This window comes from Gastrolobium bilobum, unplaced genomic scaffold, assembly GCF_033153095.1.
Source record: "Gastrolobium bilobum isolate Gb01-03AN ecotype WA unplaced genomic scaffold, APGP_CSIRO_Gbil_v1 utg7986, whole genome shotgun sequence".
NCBI lineage: Eukaryota > Viridiplantae > Streptophyta > Magnoliopsida > Fabales > Fabaceae > Gastrolobium > Gastrolobium bilobum.
Genome location: NW_026899159.1, coordinates 625,287 through 644,669, shown reverse-complemented (window position 1 = coordinate 644,669; position 19,383 = coordinate 625,287). Strand labels below are relative to the sequence as shown.

At 34.3% G+C, this 19,383-nt stretch overlaps 1 protein-coding gene and 1 non-coding gene across 2 annotated transcripts; one reads left to right on the top strand and one right to left on the bottom strand.

Annotated features, from left to right (window-relative positions):
- The first annotated feature begins 8,602 nt into the window (after nucleotides 1–8,602).
- On the top strand, nucleotides 8,603–16,478 carry LOC133287838 (receptor-like serine/threonine-protein kinase ALE2). The gene is made up of 8 exons (XM_061485522.1): nucleotides 8,603–8,988; nucleotides 11,942–12,055; nucleotides 12,138–12,236; nucleotides 12,966–13,334; nucleotides 13,412–13,675; nucleotides 14,417–14,806; nucleotides 14,911–15,151; nucleotides 15,561–16,478. The coding sequence occupies exons 1-8, from the start codon at nucleotides 8,802–8,804 to the stop codon at nucleotides 16,270–16,272; spliced, it is 2,376 nt and encodes a 791-aa protein (XP_061341506.1). The 5' UTR covers nucleotides 8,603–8,801; the 3' UTR covers nucleotides 16,273–16,478.
- A 2,566-nt stretch (nucleotides 16,479–19,044) lies between these two features.
- Nucleotides 19,045–19,116, bottom strand: TRNAD-GUC (transfer RNA aspartic acid (anticodon GUC)). Its single transcript has one exon. It is a non-coding gene; the product is annotated as a tRNA-Asp (tRNA).
- Nucleotides 19,117–19,383: the final 267 nt, after the last annotated feature.

Below are 19,383 nucleotides of genomic sequence, written 5' to 3'. Positions count from 1 at the left end.
AAAATGCAACAATTAAAAAATGAACAACAATAAGGAAAAAATATATTGCCCACTAAATAAGAAGAGTCAGATATTTCTTTCTCAATGATATCTTAATCAACAAAATCAAATTCCAACTGGACCACAAGAGTCCTAACTCATTCTAGCAGGATAAATATAGTACCTTGCCAGTTGCAAATGCCGGACTGTTCTCAGATTCAGCATCAGCTATTGCTTTCCTTATATTTGCCACAAGGAACTAAAGAGCAGAATCATATTAATATCAAAGTCAAGAGAAAAAAGCCAAGTTCAAATTTTTCATTATTTTTTTTTAAAGAAAAGAAGAATAGCAAGTACCATGTCACGATTAGTGTAAAAGGAAGTAGATAGGCCGGTTGATCCCATGTACATAATCTTCCATGGTCTATAATTGAGGCAGCTATAACTGAAGCTTCAGGTATGTATTTCTCAATGAAATTAAATTTGATTGAAAAATATCAGTCTAATGAGATGCCAACATAGCAGTAGCAGAATGGCAATTCACTAACTGCGGAAAATCCCTGTCCGTTTTCAGATATTCTTTTTCTTAGTGATTAAAGACAAAACTCATTCATCAAGTAGTTTCCGCTTGAAGCAGAAATACCTTTGGAAGATCTAGATTGATGACATGTGACACTCCTGTGACATCCAATCCCCTAGATGCGACATCAGTAGCAACCTGCATGATACAGTATAAACAATTAATATGGTTAGCGGATAAAATTTCAAAAATTTATTTAATATAATTATGCAAAAATTGTGAGGATTTTAAATTTTAATTAGAATTACGTGAAGGAAAAAGGAAAGTACAAGATGAATATCATAGGTCCATATGTTAAGCACTGTAGCAGACATAGGAGGTGGCACGCAGAGTCGCAGACAATGCAGTGCATGTTACTTTAATGAGTTTACTAAAATTGAAAAAATTAGATTATAAATTGATGAAACCTCAAGGAATTCACACAGAGTGGAAACACAGAAATTTACTATAGAAAATCAGCTTTACAGACACCAATATCCAAAATAACGATGGTAATGGCTGAAAGCAGCCTCAGAGACACTATGAAAATGGTAACAGAAAAGACACTACGAAAATGGCAACAAAGGGCTCCAACAACACCTCTACCCAACCCACTAAATAAGAAGAGTCGGATGTTTCTTTCTCAAGCCCGAGCCACTTTCACCTTCATCCTCAAGTTTTCCTTGGTAAGATTGACATCCTTCATAAAATCATATTTTGAAAATAATTTTTGAAAGACGAAAAAAGAGAGAGAAGCAAGAAGTCGTTGAGGAAGCAATGCGCAAACAACTGATATTTGGCAGCAGCAAAAAAAGAACAATAAACAGAAGCAACCAAATCATCCCCCGAGCTGTTCGTATCTAATAAACAGAAGCAGATGTATTTTTTAAATTCTTTAACAAATCCAATGTAGAAGGAAGCTCAACATTAAATGAGTTATGAGTTTCCTGCCACCATTCAGAATTCAAAAATCAAATTTAAAATTTAAAGTTAAAATTCAAATTCAAATTCAAATTTGGAAATTCAGAAAGCAATGAGATATTAATAATTTGCAGAAAATAGAGGTACATTAAATGAGCTGTCTGCCACCAACATTTATAACAAATCTTGACCATTGATTTAAATTAAGAAATCTTGTCCATCGATTTGCTCTTGAAAAATTGATTTTGTTTTATATTTATTTTATTCACTGATTTACCAAAGAAGGAAAGGTTTTTAAAATCTTGTAGTGTGAACACAAAGTTAAAAGTGAAGGAGAAAGTGACACGTCAGTAAACTTGCCAAAGAATAGAATTCCTTTAGAATATAAGAAGATACTAATACAATTAGATATGTACTTTACCGTTTAGTTATATTGGAGATATGCTAAATGATATGGGGGAAAAGCATGATAACAATTGCAATAATTTCTCTAAATTTAATAAATTATTCAAGATACTAACGTTCGTAGATATGATTGGATTTAAATTGATTTTTCTTTTAACAGAATCAAATTGATTTAAACCGATTAAATTTAAAAAATTGATCTATAATTTATAACAGTTCTAAATCAGTTCAGAACCAATTTAAATATATAATTAGGTCTATGCTGATTATTTGGGTTAAATTCAATTTTTAAATTGATGTATAAAGTTAGTTTGATTCTCAATTGATTTAAAAGAATATAATTCGATTCTCTTATTTACATAGCCCTAATTCTCATTATCATTTTTAAGATTTTATCTTGTTGGATGAAATTCATGAGCGAGATTATAGGTACATATATATCACTATTTTCCTAGTTTACTTTTCTATCATTGAGCTAAATTTTTATTCTCCCCAACGTTGGCCGGTTGCCATTTATTGTATTGCTAATGATTGTATTGTATATTTAAATTCAGATAAAATGTTTGTTTATGTCATTCCCATCCTTATAGAAACCTTCTAAGTTCTAGCTACACGAAAACTTTAAAATGCAAAGCTATACAGTCAATTCGAAGAATGGTGGTTCCTTTAACCCAAAATAAAATTTTAATATAACACATTGATAATTGGTACTCTCACACTAAAAAATATACTAATGTGTAATATATTTATTTTATAAGGATAAATTAGAGTAAATAAAAAAGTAGGGTCACCAAACTACTGAATTTAAATGTTCTCCTTATCCAAAGCCACTTATTAGCGTAAAATTAGATTCTCCTTTCTTTCTTTTTTATCTTTTCTTTCACAAGCTTCATGGAAGATTTATATGCTTTCCTCTCAGTTCTTTTGTCCTCCTTTTTGCATTTTGCATTAAAATTTTCATCTAATTATTTTTTTTTTTTTGGTAAATAAAGAGGAGCTAAAAGCCCCAAGCACAACTCAGTTTAAAAACAAAACCCTACAAGAATTACAAACCAAAGAAAAATCAGCCAAATACAACGGCAAAATTCCCGGGGGAGGGGAGTCAAAAACAGTTACACTATTCACCAAAGGTTGATTCAGGGAATATTTGGATAGCCAATCCACACAACCATTACTCTCCCAATTCTTTTGTAACCATGCTCGAATGTGAGTCACTAAATGAGACTCTCGAGCTGCTCCCCCTCTTTTGGTGAGCAAAGTGATTACTGAGCTAGCATCACTTTCTAACAAATAACGTCTCCAACCCCCATTCCAGGCCAGTTCAAGCCCCTTAAGGACACCCCAAAGTTCAGCAACAAATGCTGAGCACTGACCAATATGATAAGAAAAACCTTTGAGCCACCTACCAGCCTCACCCCTTATGATCCCACCACAAGCAGCTCCTCCACCATTAGACTTGGCTGCCCCGTCTGTGTTGATTTTAATCCAACCAGCTACCGGAGGATTCCATCTCACCTGAATGCAACTCAGCCTTCTCAAGATCATGCCATCATGGTTCTGCCTCCAGGCATAGGAAATATCATTGACAACCTGTCAGACAATATTGCTTTTATAAGCTAACCAATTAACAACTTCACCATGGATCGTTGCATTTCTCCATCTCCAAGCACAATCAACCATAACAGCAAAAGTAATGGACCAATGCCCATTCGTCCGCAGCAAAACATTAGGTTTCAAATTCATATGTAGCCAGCTAATCAAATCTGCACCAAAAAACAAGTTGTAAAAAACAGGGTCAAGTAATTCCAGCCAAACTCCTTTAATTTTGTTGCAATCCCTAGCCATATGCAAAATGGATTCATCCTCCTGTTGACAAAGAAGGTAGATTGAGTTTGACAAACCCAACCGAGCTAGCATACTCCTAGTTGGCAACCGATTATGAGCAAGCTTCCACAGAAGAACACAAATTCTATTAGGAATTTTTAGACTCCAAATAGCAGACCAGATGCCATTATCATTATCATCCTCGTCATTCTGGTTGTTAAGGGCACTATACATATTCTTTACAGTAATCCCATGTGATCCTTTAATATTCCACCTGAGTGTATCAGTCCCACCTTCATCTTGAGGAGGTAACACACTCCTAATATCCTGAATTATATTATTAGGAAGAAGATTGGAAAGAGGCCCTCAATTCCACATTCCCTCCTCTGTCACAAACCACCTAACCTTTCTACCCATCTCAGTTTGTGGAATAGTCATCAAAGCCTTCCCTGCTAGGTTATACTCGTGATCTAGCCACTTATCGTTCCAAAAATCAATTGATCGACCATCACCCACTTCCCAAATCAGTCTCGGTTTCAATTTAAGCCACACTTCACACATAGCTTTCCATAAATGAGAATGACCAGATCTCCAACATAAAGCTTCAGGAGGATTCTGTGCTTTACTATATTTAGCTTTCAACACTTTAACCCAAAGCTTATCATGGTCATTGAGAAAATTCCAAACAATCTTCCCAAGAAAAGCTTCATTCATTACATTAAGATTCCTAATCCCTAGACCACCTTGGTTTTTCGGCCTGGATATAACATCCCAGCTAATAAGGTGCATACGTTTCCTATCAACTGAGTCTCCCCAGATGAAGGATCTCTGCAGCTTCTCCAACTCATTAAAAATACTTCTCGGAATCATAGTATACTGCATGTGATAGTAAGGCAAAGCAGATAGCACAGATTGAGATAGCACAATTCTACCTGCTTGAGAAAGAGTTTTAGATTGCCAACTATTCAATCTCTCCTTAGCTCTATCTATAACTCCTGCAAAAGAATTTTTAGAAACCCTTTCTTGCTGAATCAAAGGCCCCAGATACCTGCCAATGTTAGCTACTTTTTTAAAACCACTCACTTCAACAATTTTATCAGCAATCTGGTCAAGGGTATTTTTAGAGAAGAATATACTCGTTTTCTGTTGACTAATTTTTTGACCAGAAATTTCACATAAAAGATTCAAACAGCGAAGAAGGATATGGATTTGATCTTCACTCGCTTCCAAGAACAGCATCAAGTCATCAACAAATAATAAATGAGAAATTTCAGGCCCATCCTTACCTGCTTTAATTGGCTTCCACAACTTACCCTCTACAGCAGTTTGAATAATATAGGAGAGCTTCTCCATAGCTAACACAAACAAGTAAGGGGATATAGGATCACCCTGTCTTACCCCTCTGCTAGGCTGAAATTCATCAGACACATTTCCATTCCATAAGATACTAGTCTTAGGAGAGGTAACCACAATCATAATTAATTCTGTAAGATGAGCAGGGATTTGAATTTCCATTAAGACCTTTTTAATAAAATTCCAATTGATACGGTCATAAGCTTTTTCCAAATCCACCTTGATCGCCATGAAGCATTTCTTGCCTCTCATTTTCTTCATTGAATGAACCAGCTGTTGAACCACAATAATATTATCCTGTACGTGACGATGAGGGACAAAACTGGACTGAGCAGGATAGACCACTTTATCCATTATTATTTTAAGCCTATTAACAATCAGCTTACTAACAATTTTGTACACCACAGAGCATAATGAGATCGGCCTGAACTGACTGATGTGGGTCAAATTCTGAACCTTGGGTATGAGCACCAGCAATGTAGAATTAATCGAGGCCAAGACATCAGGATAATCCCACATCTAAAGAACCATGGAACACATTTGATCTTTTAAATAGTTCCAGTTTCTCTGAAAAAACATAGCTGGATAGCCATCTGACCCTGGTGCTTTAAACGCACCAATATTGAACAGAGCCTGCTTAATTTCAAGCTCATTAGGATACCTGTCAAGACACTCCATGTCATTCACAGAAAGAGTAGGCCACAATTAGCCGAGGAGATCCATCTTCTATCAGGGATATCTTTAGTAAACAGCCCCTTGAAAAAATTAAAGGCTAACTCCTTAAGCTCAGAAGCATTTGTTATTCATGCATCACCCCAACTCTTCAATCTAAAAATTTTATTAGCATTTCTCCTCACAACAGTACCCATCGCCTCCCTTACTTTTCTTTATACTCCGCTTCAAATTGTCCTCCTCCTCAGCTGATCGGCAGTGGCCGACGTTCGACGACGACATAAGCAATCCCTAACCCTAGCAGATGTATTTTTCTTAGTAGATGACTTTTTTGGTGTTTCTGAATTTTGACAACCCTAGCAGATGTATTCTCATCTAATTTACTTCTCTGTAACATTTCCACAAGTAAGGTTGTATGTACTTTTTAAGCGGGCGGACTTATTTTGGCTGTTCTAAAATTAAATAGATATCCTTGTAGTGGACAAATTGCACATCTTAATTTGATTATGTATGTACCGTCTATAGTTTTTTCACCCTGGGTTATTATGGTTACATGACTATGGTGGTGGATCCAAGATTTTTTATATAATAAGGGACAAAAATAAAATTTTAAAAGTATAAATATTATTAAAATTTATAAAAGATATTAATTATAATAAATATTTTTTTTAGGAAGAGATTAACTATTAATACTAATAATTTATTATTATTTAAAAAAGTATCATTTTACACCTAAAATACTAAAAGAAAATTAAAATTAAGGGAGAACAAACTGCCAATGCGACACTCCCTGAGTACCACCGACCACCCAGCAGTTCTACGGTGTTGACCAAAACGAATTATCTAAATTGCGGTTGAAAATGGGTGACATGAGCGAAACGTAACGTACATGTATTGTTCAATGTTTTTTTTTTTTTTTTTTTTTGGTGTGTGTGGAGAATATATATTGTTCAATGCTCGTCTCTCCAGTCTCACTTCGATGAGCATGCTAAACCACTCATTCAATGACAATTTCACTCATCCAAAAGATATATATTTTCAGTAATAAATAATTTTTAAAATTTTAACACAAATCAACGTAATACCATTCAATTAAATAAATATTTAAAATTAGTACTTTTAGAATTCTAATTATACGAATAAGTAAGAAAAATTACAGATAAGTGACCCTAATAATAATATGCATGCAACCGACATAAAAATGGAGTTAGGGTAATAGTTTACTAATGTAAATTATATTTTACATGATATAACACCACTGACAGCTAATTAACATAATCTGAATTTATACCCTAGTCATTTGTATGCTAAGCAAAAATATCATTGTAACATTTCATTATTACTATTGTTAGTTACCAAATTTTTTTTTTCTTATATGGCCACTATGTTTGGAACATCTATCATTTTCCTTCTTGTGTAGTCACCCTACTATCTATTTAAAGTGAATTGGATGATGAAAATATTTTTCATTTTGAAACTCAAATTATCAAAGAATTTGAAAAAATTTTAAAGGAATTAAACATACGGAGACACCTATGAAAGATGAGAGCACTTTCAATACGATGGAAGTACAGACCATTGGATGCAACAAGAAATTTGACACAATGTATTTTTGAAAATATATAGTGTAAAATATTGAAGTTATTTTTTTTCTCTCTTCAGAAAAAATATAATTTGATATGATACACTCCCACTAATCAGCTGTATCTAGAATTGCATTACCATAAAATTTTCCATGATAGAGGTAGCCACCATAGTGAATGAAGTAATGCGGTATCATGAGCAAGCTTTTTGCATGATTTCTTAAAATTAATTAAAAGAACACGTCGTGTTATATTTGGACTATGGAGTCACTATCTCATACAAAATTTTACAAATAATTTTCGCACTAATTAACATTTTTTCTATGCATAGTAAAAGAAGTGAAGTGAGTAAAACAACATAAGATTTTTTTTTTTTTCAAAACAAAAAATATTTCACAATCCTTTAAAGTGGAAATATTCAGGATTGTGATAGACACCTATTTTGCCCTTAAGTTTATGGAAAATAATAGTTTCATGTTGCATAAGAGAGTTATCTTATATTATACACTCATAGAATTTCGTGTCAATTTTTTTTCTATTTATATCACTGATATGAGAGTATTATCTCATGTAACATGAGATTAATAAACCCCTAAATTTATTAATGTTTTTATAAAGATGATTTGTTTATCCCTTTTCACTTAAAAAAACCAACAAATCTCTTTTTAAGTGTTGACAAAGAAGAAACGCAGATTTGCTAATAAGACGCTCCCCACCAAAAAAGGAAAACATAAAAAATGAGAAAGAGCCAACGAAGACCTACAATATTTTTATTTATTTATTAATTCATAAATAGTAGATTAAGAGGAGGAGGACTTTTGTTTGACTGATTTAATTTGCAGGGAAGTTTTACATCATTATTACAAAGTTAATAAAACAATAAATCTCACCTAATTTTTATTTTTTAAAATAAATAAAATATTAAACTTATACGATAATGACAGGGATAGGCCCACCACGAACTTGTGTTTCCCTGAAGGCGCGTTTTTGCTTTGCGTTCCAGTCCAAAAGGTAATGAAACGACTCCCCTATTGTCGTTTTGTATCCTTTTTCGCTTACGCGCCTACACGTTGCGTGCACTGTGATGATCAACGTAACAAAAAAAAACTGAATGCATCACTGTATCACTATCAACCACACTCCACCAGCATTAAAGTCTCTCAACTCCCTCCCTCTCTCTCTCTCACATCCTTTCTTCCTCTCTCTCACACACTCACACACTCACTCTCTACGTTTCAACACAGACATCTCTCTCTCTCTCTTTCTCTCTCTCTCTTTATCTATCTGTCTCTCTGTCTCTGTAGGTTCTTATACATGCATATCGGTTTTGTTGCGTAGATCTTCAACCGCGTTTCATGGATCCAGAAACCGATCCACCTGCATTGCCTTCTTCTCATTCTCTCTCCTAGGGTTTCAACTCAAATGCTTCGTTCTTCTTCGCTCTCGCCGCCGATTTTGAGCTATGCGTTCTCTTCCTCCCAGCTCGGTCTGCTGCCGTCCACGCCATGATCGCCGACGGCTGCTTTGCCGGAATTTTAAGAGCTGCCGGTCACTCTGCGGCGAGGTTTCATAGCTTTAAGCTGCTCCCTTCCTCTGACGATGCTCTTCGCCAGTTTTGTGTTCGGCGAGAGAGAATGCCGGCGTCGGTTATCTTCCTCATTGCTCTTCTTAACTTGCTTTTACCTTGCTCAGGTATTTTTCACTTCTTCCGCTTCTGTCCCTATGTTCTTTGGCTGTTAGCGCCTTTTTCTCGCTTTTCTGCTGGCGTAAGCTTATTTATGTGCTGTAATGTGATGAGATCACCATTTGCGTGCTGTTCCGGGATAGAATAAATAGCTTCTGTGATTGTGCTTGTTCTTTCATTAACTTATGATAAAACATCGCGGATTATGAATATCGAAGTAAATGTATAATAATGGAAGAACATCGTGACATGAGAGTTTGACACAATTGGTTCTTTAGCGTTAGTTCTGTACTTAGTTTTTTATTCTGTCGCATGAAGAATATTTGCATTAGACGATATGGATTATTCTGGGAAGCATACACCATACGTAGGTACATGTCCATATCATACTTATTAATCTTGAATATCGGTGCGTAGCGCCTGATCCTCCAAACTGCTATAGCGCTATAGCAGGCGGGTAGCGCTACAACGCTAATGTGCAAAGTGTACTTAAGTAATATACTAAATTGTACTCCACAAATATAAAACTTAAAATATGAAAATGTGACATAAAAAACAAATTTGAAGGATCTCAAACTCAAACATAAATGATTTCAAACATTAAAATTCAAATCATAAGCAAATTGAAGGAATTAAAGTCTCAAATAATGTAACACAACAAAATAAAGTTGCAATTAGTCAAAATTCAAACTACCACTTAAGTGAAATGTCAAAATCAAAGAACTTTAGGAACTAATCATAATTGAAATCATGAACATCCAAATCTTCATCTTCACTTTCACTTGTATCTAAGTTGTAAACCTCTTCCTTCTACGACTAGAACACTTTTGCAGAAACTACTGTTCAGCCGCAATAGCGGCCGCTACATGCGCTACACTTTGCCTGACCTTCGCAGCGCGGTCTGTGGCGGCCAGCCGCTGCATCACAATGCAACTCCGCTATAGCGCGCTAAAGCGGGGCTATTCACAAGTATGGCCCATATAAAGCAGAATGAACCCTGACTGGTAATTAACAGTTACCAAGTTCAGGGTCCCTGAACCTGAGACTGGGTGCGTTCATGTTTGCTAGTTTGTTACCTTGATAGGAGCTGAATTCTAGAAAGTTATAATTTCTCTGGGATTTTCTGCTGTGTTGTTTGAATAGGAGTTGGTTGTTTGTCAATAGTGTTATGAATATAATCCTTTTTGCTTTATTTATTATCATTCTAATTACGTCTAGGACAGTCTTTTTAATGTTTTTTCTCTATGTAGTTCTCTGCTAGTCAGTATGAATGACATATCATTATGTTACCCCCTCAATGTCTCATACTTGTCTATCACGTTCAAAACCTAGACTTCACATGCCAAACCTAATTCTTTGATGCAGTATTATTATAATGGATATTCAATCTTTCTTATTTTCGGGCAGTAAATATATTTGTCCTACCAATGGATTGCCTTAGGTATACAAATTATTTAGTATTTTAATCTAATGACTCCGTTCCATTCAAGCAGAACTATTACAATTTGATCCATCAAGTTATTTATGTTATCTGTTTCTGCTACTAGACGGAACATTGACTAGTCAAGAAATATATTTTACTTGCCTCTTGAAGAATATATTGCATAATCTAATTGCCTTAGGTATACAAATTATTTAGTATTTTAATCTAATGACTCCGTTCCATTCAAGCAGAACTATTACAATTTGATCCATCAAGTTATTTATGTTATCTGTTTCTGCTACTAGACGGAACATTGACTAGTCAAGAAATATATTTTACTTGCCTCTTGAAGAATATATTGCATAATCTAATTGCTTTTAACAACTACCTCATTAAATTCTACTAATTAACCTGCTTGAGACTAAACTGGATATTATGTGTTCAGTCTCTGTCGCAGGATCAACAGAGGGGACACGCGGACTTAATTTTTCATCCTTTCTTTTGGTCTATGAACTCTTTGATACACTTAATAATTCCTATATCTGATGCTCTATTTCTGGAAGCAACTTAAATGTTTTAACTTCGTATTGGCAGTTCTACCCTAAGCATATAAATTTCATTTTTAAGAAGCTGCTTCATTTTTAGAGATGAAGTCTGATTAAGATACGAGCGTATTTAAGGGCAAATCCCCAGTGCACACGGCTCTTCGACTTTGTGAGGCTAGGGGTGAGTGTCAATTGTATGCAGTCTTACCTTTGCACTTTTGTAAAGAGACTGTTTCTAGAACTCGAACTGGTCACCTTCCAGTCTCAAAGGAGAAAGCTTAACACCGCTTCATGGCTCTCCCTCATATTTGTTATAATAAAATTTTTGCTAGTTCATATTACTTCTACATGTACCACAAACTTATGTGGTGAAATATTGGAAACTCAGACAGACAAATTACTTTCCAGTTTGGATTTTTAAAAATAAAAGATGCAAAAATCGAGCATTATATAGCGTAATTGCAAATTTTAACAAAAAGTTCATTTTGGGATAAATTTATTTTGAAGTATATTGCTAAAGTATACTTGGATATTTACTGAAGTCTTGAGAAAGATGGCAGTGGAAATCCTTCTCCCTTTGATAGGCTTTTTTGAATTAATCCAATGCAATATTTATGTGTACTTGTGCTCCAGTCCATATTGGATTACACTCTTATATTTTTGGTGGTACAAGTGATAAGAAAATGAAGACTAATGCTTAATAAAACTAGAACCAACAAAATCCACTGCAAAACACGTATTCATTCCCAGGTCAATAGTCTGCTAGATTGCACAAGACAAATAATGTCGAGTGCCCCATTTTGCTAGAAAATCCACGAACTGACTGCTTTCTTGGAAAGCATGCTTCAAGCTTACAAGTTACAACCACACTCTTTGCTATTAATGAAAAGATTATGATTTGATATTTTACGTTATTTTCAAGAGATTACTTTTAAGGCATTCTCTGAAGATGCTATGCTGTTATGTGTGACATAGTTGGTTCTTTGCATGCAGTGAAGTCGGTTTCTCTCAGTGTGTCATTTGCCTCATCGGAAAGAGCTAAAACTTGGTTAGTTAAACCTTCTTCTGGTCCATCCCTGGCACCTGTTCCATCTCCATCTTATCAAGGTATATTATCATATTTTTCAATAGATTGCTGTTAAACTTAATATTAGATTTGAGTCTAAGGGCTATTCTTTTCGTATTTTAGGTCCTAGTGTGACTCCAAGACCAAAATATCATGGTCATCATCGTCGCCATCATGCCGTGAGACCTTATGTAGTGGCTCCACCCCCTTCTAAAGACCAAGGTAATTTTTAAAGTTTAGACACCTATCTTTTGCTCCTACTCTTCCTGGGGTCAGGAGTAGTTATAGTATCTCAACAACTTTTGGTCTTTCCATTTTGTAGTTACAATTTGTTTTTCTTTTTATGTATCTCTGAATCTCTATTTGGTCAAATAAGTTGATCAAGAGAGTCATGACCTGATTCTTCATTTGTTGTTAACCTAGTAATCTGAACTTTGTGATTATGCTGCCTTCTTAGCCTTTTATCATGTGCTGTTGTTAATCATGGAAAGATGATGTAAATAGAAATAATGTCAAAAATAGAGGTATTTTGAAGAAATTTCTTAATCTAATCATTTTGCTTCCTTAGATAACAAATGTTTTATGTGATGGAAAATTATAATTTGTTTAATCAGTTTGCTGTCTAGGGTGTGTGATAATTATTGCTTGCTTCAAATTTATGATAAAATGTATATTGTGGGAAAAATCATTTTAAACTGTATTTTCCTTTGGATGTTTAGCAGCCTATGCTATCCGAAAATTATTTCCTGCTGCTCAAGGTTATGGTAGGCTGCAATGGGTTTAATTAATGCAATAGACCTAAATATTTGTTTTCATGCAAACTCAAATTAATCATTTCCATGAAATAAAACCTTTTACTGATTGAATGGATTTCTGAACCTAACATTTGTTTTTGGCCCTCCCTTTTAGTGTCTCATTCCATATACTCATTTATAATGAAATCTCTGGCAGCTTGTGAGCCATTCTGTACGGATCCGCTCACATCAACTCCCTTTGGTACACCTTGTGGTTGTGTATTTCCCATGAAAGTCAGGCTTACACTAGATGTAGCTCCTTATGCTGTTTTTCCAGTAATGACTGAGTTAGAGAACGAGGTTGCATTAGGCACATATTTAGAACAGAGTCAGGTGAAGATAATGGGTGCCACTGCTGACAGTCAAAATCAGGGAAGAACTATTGTTGATATTAACTTGGTTCCACTGGGAGAGAAATTTGACAATACCACTGCAGCTCTGACATATGAGAGGTTTTGGCATAAAAAAGTTCCTCTAAATAGGAGCCTTTTTGGTGATTATGCTGTAGTGTACATCACTTATCCAGGTAATTATGTTTCTCCTAATAACATTTTACTTTACCAGTGCTGTGTTACTGTTTGAGACTGAAGCTGTTGGTATCAGGAATGCCATCATCGCCACCATATGGAGCTATAAGTGGGAGTGGTCCCAGTGAAAGTGAAGATGGTATTCTGCCAGTCAGTGCCAACTTTGACAACAAGAGCCAGAAAATGAATCTCAGAACCATAATCATTATTGCTTTATCTTCCTTTGTACTCTTGCTGGTTTTGGTTGGAGCATTTTCCATCGCTTTGAAATGGAAGAAGATTAGGAGACCATCAAGTGCTGTAGGCCCTGCTTTCCCATCATCTCTAAACAAGAGATCTGGTATGATTTTGAACTTTTTTTTGATGTTTTTAAAACAATTTTATAATGCTTAAATGAAATTAGCTGAATTTTATGTATGATTGCTAATCATTTATTGTATACTCAACTGGGCTATTCCCTAAAATATTATTCTTCAGTTTGATTATGGCTCCTATTTTAGTTTCTTTCTTTTAGTTCACCTTGCTTTCCTTGTTATGTGCAGAAGATTATATTTGTGTAGTTAAGCTCTATTTCTTGGGAAAGTGAAGTTATACGATCTAACTTCATGAATTTGCAGTGTGTAGACTTGTTTGACTTCGAAGGTTTTCCTAGTGTCATTACTCATACTCATTGATGTTGCTTTTGTACCCATTCAATTAGGTTTCTTTGATTTATACGTGTGTAGTTTTTGTGATTGATATTAAATTTTTATATTACAACTGTAAATCAGACTTATTCTATTGAATACATACTATTATTATCATGTAGGGCACGAATAATATTAATGAGATGTCCTCTGCCTTTGGTGATTATTGATTTGTACCTGCAGCTCAAATATATTGGCAACGTGAACATTTTCATTTTACATTTATAAATTCCACTTTCTCTAGTATGTGAACTTGTATTTATGAGGTGCAAATATGGTATTTATTTATCCTTGTGTAATATTTAGTAATTGTCATGTTTTCTTGGTTATCTTCTTTATTCTTTCATTTGTATAATAGTTGAAGTAATGTAAATGGATTGATGCTTGTAATTCAGGCTTGGGGTCTATGTTGTCAAGCAGTATTACAAGCTCGACATCAGTGTCCCTTATGTCCGCAACAGCTACTTCCATTCTCTCCGCTAAAACATTTTCTCTCTCTGAGCTTGAGAAAGCTACAGATAAGTTTAGTTCAAGGAGAGTATTAGGAGAAGGAGGATTTGGACGTGTTTATAGTGGGACATTGGAAGATGGGACTGAAGTCGCGGTTAAGCTGCTTACAAGAAATAATCAGAATGGAGATCGTGAATTTATTGCAGAAGTTGAGATGCTAAGCCGTTTGCATCACCGTAATCTAGTGAAACTGATTGGTATATGCATTGAAGGGCGTAGGCGTTGCTTGGTGTATGAGCTTGTTCGCAATGGCAGTGTTGAGTCCCATCTGCATGGTAATATATTTTCATCATCTCAAGATGTGCAGCTCATGTTCAATTTATATTTATTTTCCATCTGATAAATTAAATTATTTAAATGCTTGTTAATGATCCTGCAGGTGATGACAAGAAAAAGGTACCTCTAGATTGGGCTGCACGGATGAAAATTGCCCTTGGAGCTGCAAGGGGATTGGCCTATCTTCATGAGGATTCTAATCCTCGTGTAATTCACAGAGACTTTAAAGCTAGCAATGTGTTACTAGAAGATGACTTTACCCCTAAAGTTTCTGATTTTGGCTTGGCAAGAGAAGCGACTGAAGGAAGTAATCATATTTCTACACGGGTGATGGGAACTTTTGGGTAAGTGTAAAACAGACTTTATCTGCAGCATTTTTATTAAGCACTTTCTTAAACATTTTGAGTATTATAGATGTAAAGTTCTTTGATAACCTTCAATATTTACTACTTTAAAGTTTGGGATGATATTGAACTCTTGATTAACTTATAACCTATATATTATGGTAGTAAATTTATGAAAGATTCTAATAGTTAAACACACATCCTGCCACCTTGCTAACCATAGTAGATTTTTTCAGATTGTCTCTTCTCTCAACTGAATAATTTTAGCTTTATGACTTCAATTTGCTCCACGGATCTTGTAAGGTGTAATTCGTGTGTCCAATAAATTATGCATGGTTTCGTTCTGTTTTTGATGCAGTGCAAATTCCAGGCCTTAATTTGATCCCTTTCTAATTGTTCCATTTTGCAGGTACGTTGCCCCAGAATATGCGATGACAGGCCATTTACTTGTTAAAAGTGATGTTTATAGTTATGGTGTTGTGCTGCTTGAACTTCTCACTGGCAAAAAACCAGTGGATATGTCTCAACCTCAGGGACAGGAGAATCTTGTAACTTGGGCACGGCCACTTTTGAGGAGTAGAGAAGGTTTAGAACAGTTAGTGGATCCATGTTTGGCTGGAAGTTGCAACATTGATGACATGGCAAAAGTTGCTGCAATTGCTTCAATGTGTGCTCACCCGGAGGTCACGCAGAGACCTTTTATGGGTGAAGTTGTGCAGGCTCTTAAGTTGATATACAATGACACAGATGAGACTGGTGGAGATTGTAGTAGTCGTAAGGACTCCTCTGCTCAGGACTCTGATTTTAGAGGTGACCTTGCCCCTTCTGATAGCAGTTGGTGGAATGCTGGAGGGATTACCCCTCGATTAACTTATGGGCAAGCATCTTCTTTCATCACAATGGAATATAGTTCTGGTCCTCTTGAAGAAATGGAAAACAGACCGTTTTCAACTTCAAGCATGATTGAAGATGAGATATCTTTACCAATTAGGCATGGGAATAGATCAGGCCCCTTAAGAACAGTCCGAAGCAAGCTATCGTTCTATAGATTTACAGGAAGCCGGAGTGAGCATGGGGGACCTTCTTCCAAGCGTGATTGGAATGATGGTTACTTGGTTTAAGGTTTGAGGTTTTTTCTAGTGTTTTTGAAATGTACAGTTCCTAAAGGGAAGTGATCCGAACTATTGATTGAGTGACTGGTTTAGCTTAGACGTCTCAAATTTCTGCAGTTTTCTTGTTAAGGTTGGAGAGATAGGGGTATTGACTAATTTTGAAATATTGATTCATTATACAAGGAGGAAATGTAACTTGAACAATTGTGAATGCCTTGAATTGTATCTCGTGGCTCCATTTCATTCCTGTTAACGAGGACGTGCCATATATAGCCAAAATTAATTCACTATGATAATCCCTGCTCTGTCTATATTTACTAGCAGCGGTATACGCAAATATGCAATGCTAGTGTATTGAAAAGGTGTATGAGGAAAAACCAAATGTTATTTAATTTAATAAATTACCATACTCATAGCTTGTCTTATTTATTCAACCTTTTCATCTTTAAAATTTATAATTTGTAAAATTAATAAATTACCATAGTTTTTTAAGACGAAAATTACTATAAGTAGTAGTGTCCAAAAGAACCAAAAAATTGAATTATAAACTGAATTAAACTGTACTAAAAAATAAATAAATTAATAACCAGTTCTTAAGCTCAATTGTATTTTAAAAATCAGTTCATGAATTGAAGTGGCTTTCTGATTCTGTTTATTGCCACAGATTGGTAAAACGAAGGTATTTATTCGAGCTGGTCAAATGGCAGAACTAGATACCCATAGTAGTGAGATCTTGGGAAATTCAGCAAGCATTACTCAGAGGAAAGTTCGAACCTATTTGGTTCGCCAAAGTTTCATCTCGCTTCGTTTATCTGCTATGCAGATTAAGCTGCATGCAGAGGTCTATGCTCGTTGGCGGAGCCAATTCAAAAATTTAGGTGGTGACAAAAAATTTGATATATCAAAATATTTATCGTAATTACAAATTTATTAGAAAAAAAATTTACTATAAATTCTAACATAGTTATTTAAATTATGTACTAAATAATGTCATATACCATTGAAAATTCACATGAACAATTGTCATTAATTATATATTAAAGCAAATATATAAAAATGCATTAACCTTTCCAGTTAACATTTCAAACATAAGAATTTCACTTTCCTCCCATAACATAATAAATAATTAGTCAAACATTGTACTAAAGATATGAAAACACACAAATATAATAATTATATGTATAATAAGCATTGTCCTCTGTCTCCTCTTTCATTGTCTCCATTCCTTAAATTTTCAATATTTTACATTAGAGAATATCGCCCTTGTTTGCAACAGCCATAAGCACGATGGAAAGTTCTCACATTTGAAAATTAGGTCTTTGACTATTCCTTGTGTATACAATAACCCTAAACACAATAGTTTAATGGACCTTCATATTCCATAACTATAGACCTGTTATTCATTTGGTTTCATGATTATTATTTTCAAGGGTTAAGTATGTGTCCTCTTAAAGGACACAAATTGAGTCCTTTTAGTTTTTAACACTATGTCTTATAGGTAAGACAGTGTTAACATGAAAAGTTGCTTTTTTTATCTCCACGTTAGCTAGAGTGACTGAGGAAAGAGAATAAAAAAATAATTTTTCATATTATAACTATGTCTTACTGGTAAGATAGAGTGTAAAAAACTAAAAAGATACAAGGTTATGTCCTTTAAAAGGACAAACTCTTTATCCTACTTTTAAATGAGTTTATTTGGTTTAGTTAGACCCAAATTTTGAAACAGGCCAACTAATCATTTTTGTGATTAAGTTTAGAAGTTTTTCTTTTTAAAAATAATAGGAATAAGAATAAATAACATAATTGATTAGAATAAAGCAGAAAAAAAACAAACATACAAGATAAAAAATAAAAAAAGGTGAAACATAAAAATATAACCATACTATACATGTTCCTTATTATTTATTTGCATTTAGACGGTTCGTCGTTATTTTGTATAGAGTATTTGATTTTTTATTTAGATGGTGTCAAATTATAATTTTAACCTTAATTAATTATATAATATATAATAATAAGTAAAAAAAAAAAAAAAAAACAAGTGCCAAGGCACCTGCTGGCTTAGATGTGGCTACGCCACTGTGCTCATTGTTCTTGGAGTATTAGCTCAGTTGTTGGATTTGTGTAAAAACGTATAGTCATCCGTATCATACGATACATGATAGGATTTATAAGGAAAGGGATATGTATTATGATATGTATCAGAGAAAAGTTTGTATCGGATGATATCATACTGTATCGTATAATACTATACATTGTGTATATGATACAAAAAATTAAATCAAAATTAGTAAATTTTAAAATAAAAAAATAAATATTTAATTTATAATTTAAATTAAAAATATATATAAACTTATTTTATTAATAAGGAAAAAATAAAACTTTAATTTATGATTTTAACTCAAAAATCAATATAAAAAATTTATATTGATAAAAATAATAATTAAATAAATATTTTTCTAAATATTTTTTATTATATTTTGATTACGATTCAATACGATTAACAATATAAAGAACCGGTCGAATGATAAACAATAGATATTATGATTCAATAACTTTGATATTGAGTATATAAACTTTATGTAAGTTAAACATTAAACATTATTTTTAGATATATGGATGCAGCAATAATTGTGCTTTGAGGTTTTTGAAATAAGTTAATTTAATATAAAACAATAGATAAAATAAAACCATTCGATTATTCAAGCATAAAAAACTATATATTGATTGTAATAATGTAATTTGTAGCTGAAATTAAAGTATTCGAGAGGTTAAAAAGAAAATCGCCGTTGCCGGGGATCGAACCCGGGTCACCCGCGTGACAGGCGGGAATACTTACCACTATACTACAACGACCCGTTGATGTAAGTGCCAGTCAAAAAATAGAAAGACATGGTTGACGTTATAAAGTCAAGCAGAAGTCACCATCGTCCTCAGTGCTCGCCTTGAACTTGAAGAGAAGCAGAAGTCAAACGGTCCCACTGCACCTTCAACTAGAACGCAACCACCATAACTAACCAACCAACCAACCGTTCCTTTCTCTGATGGCATGCATGTCGAAGCCTTTCGGCGTATCATCTTCTCCTCAGATCTTTCAATTTCGTCGTCGCTTCCATTCTAATG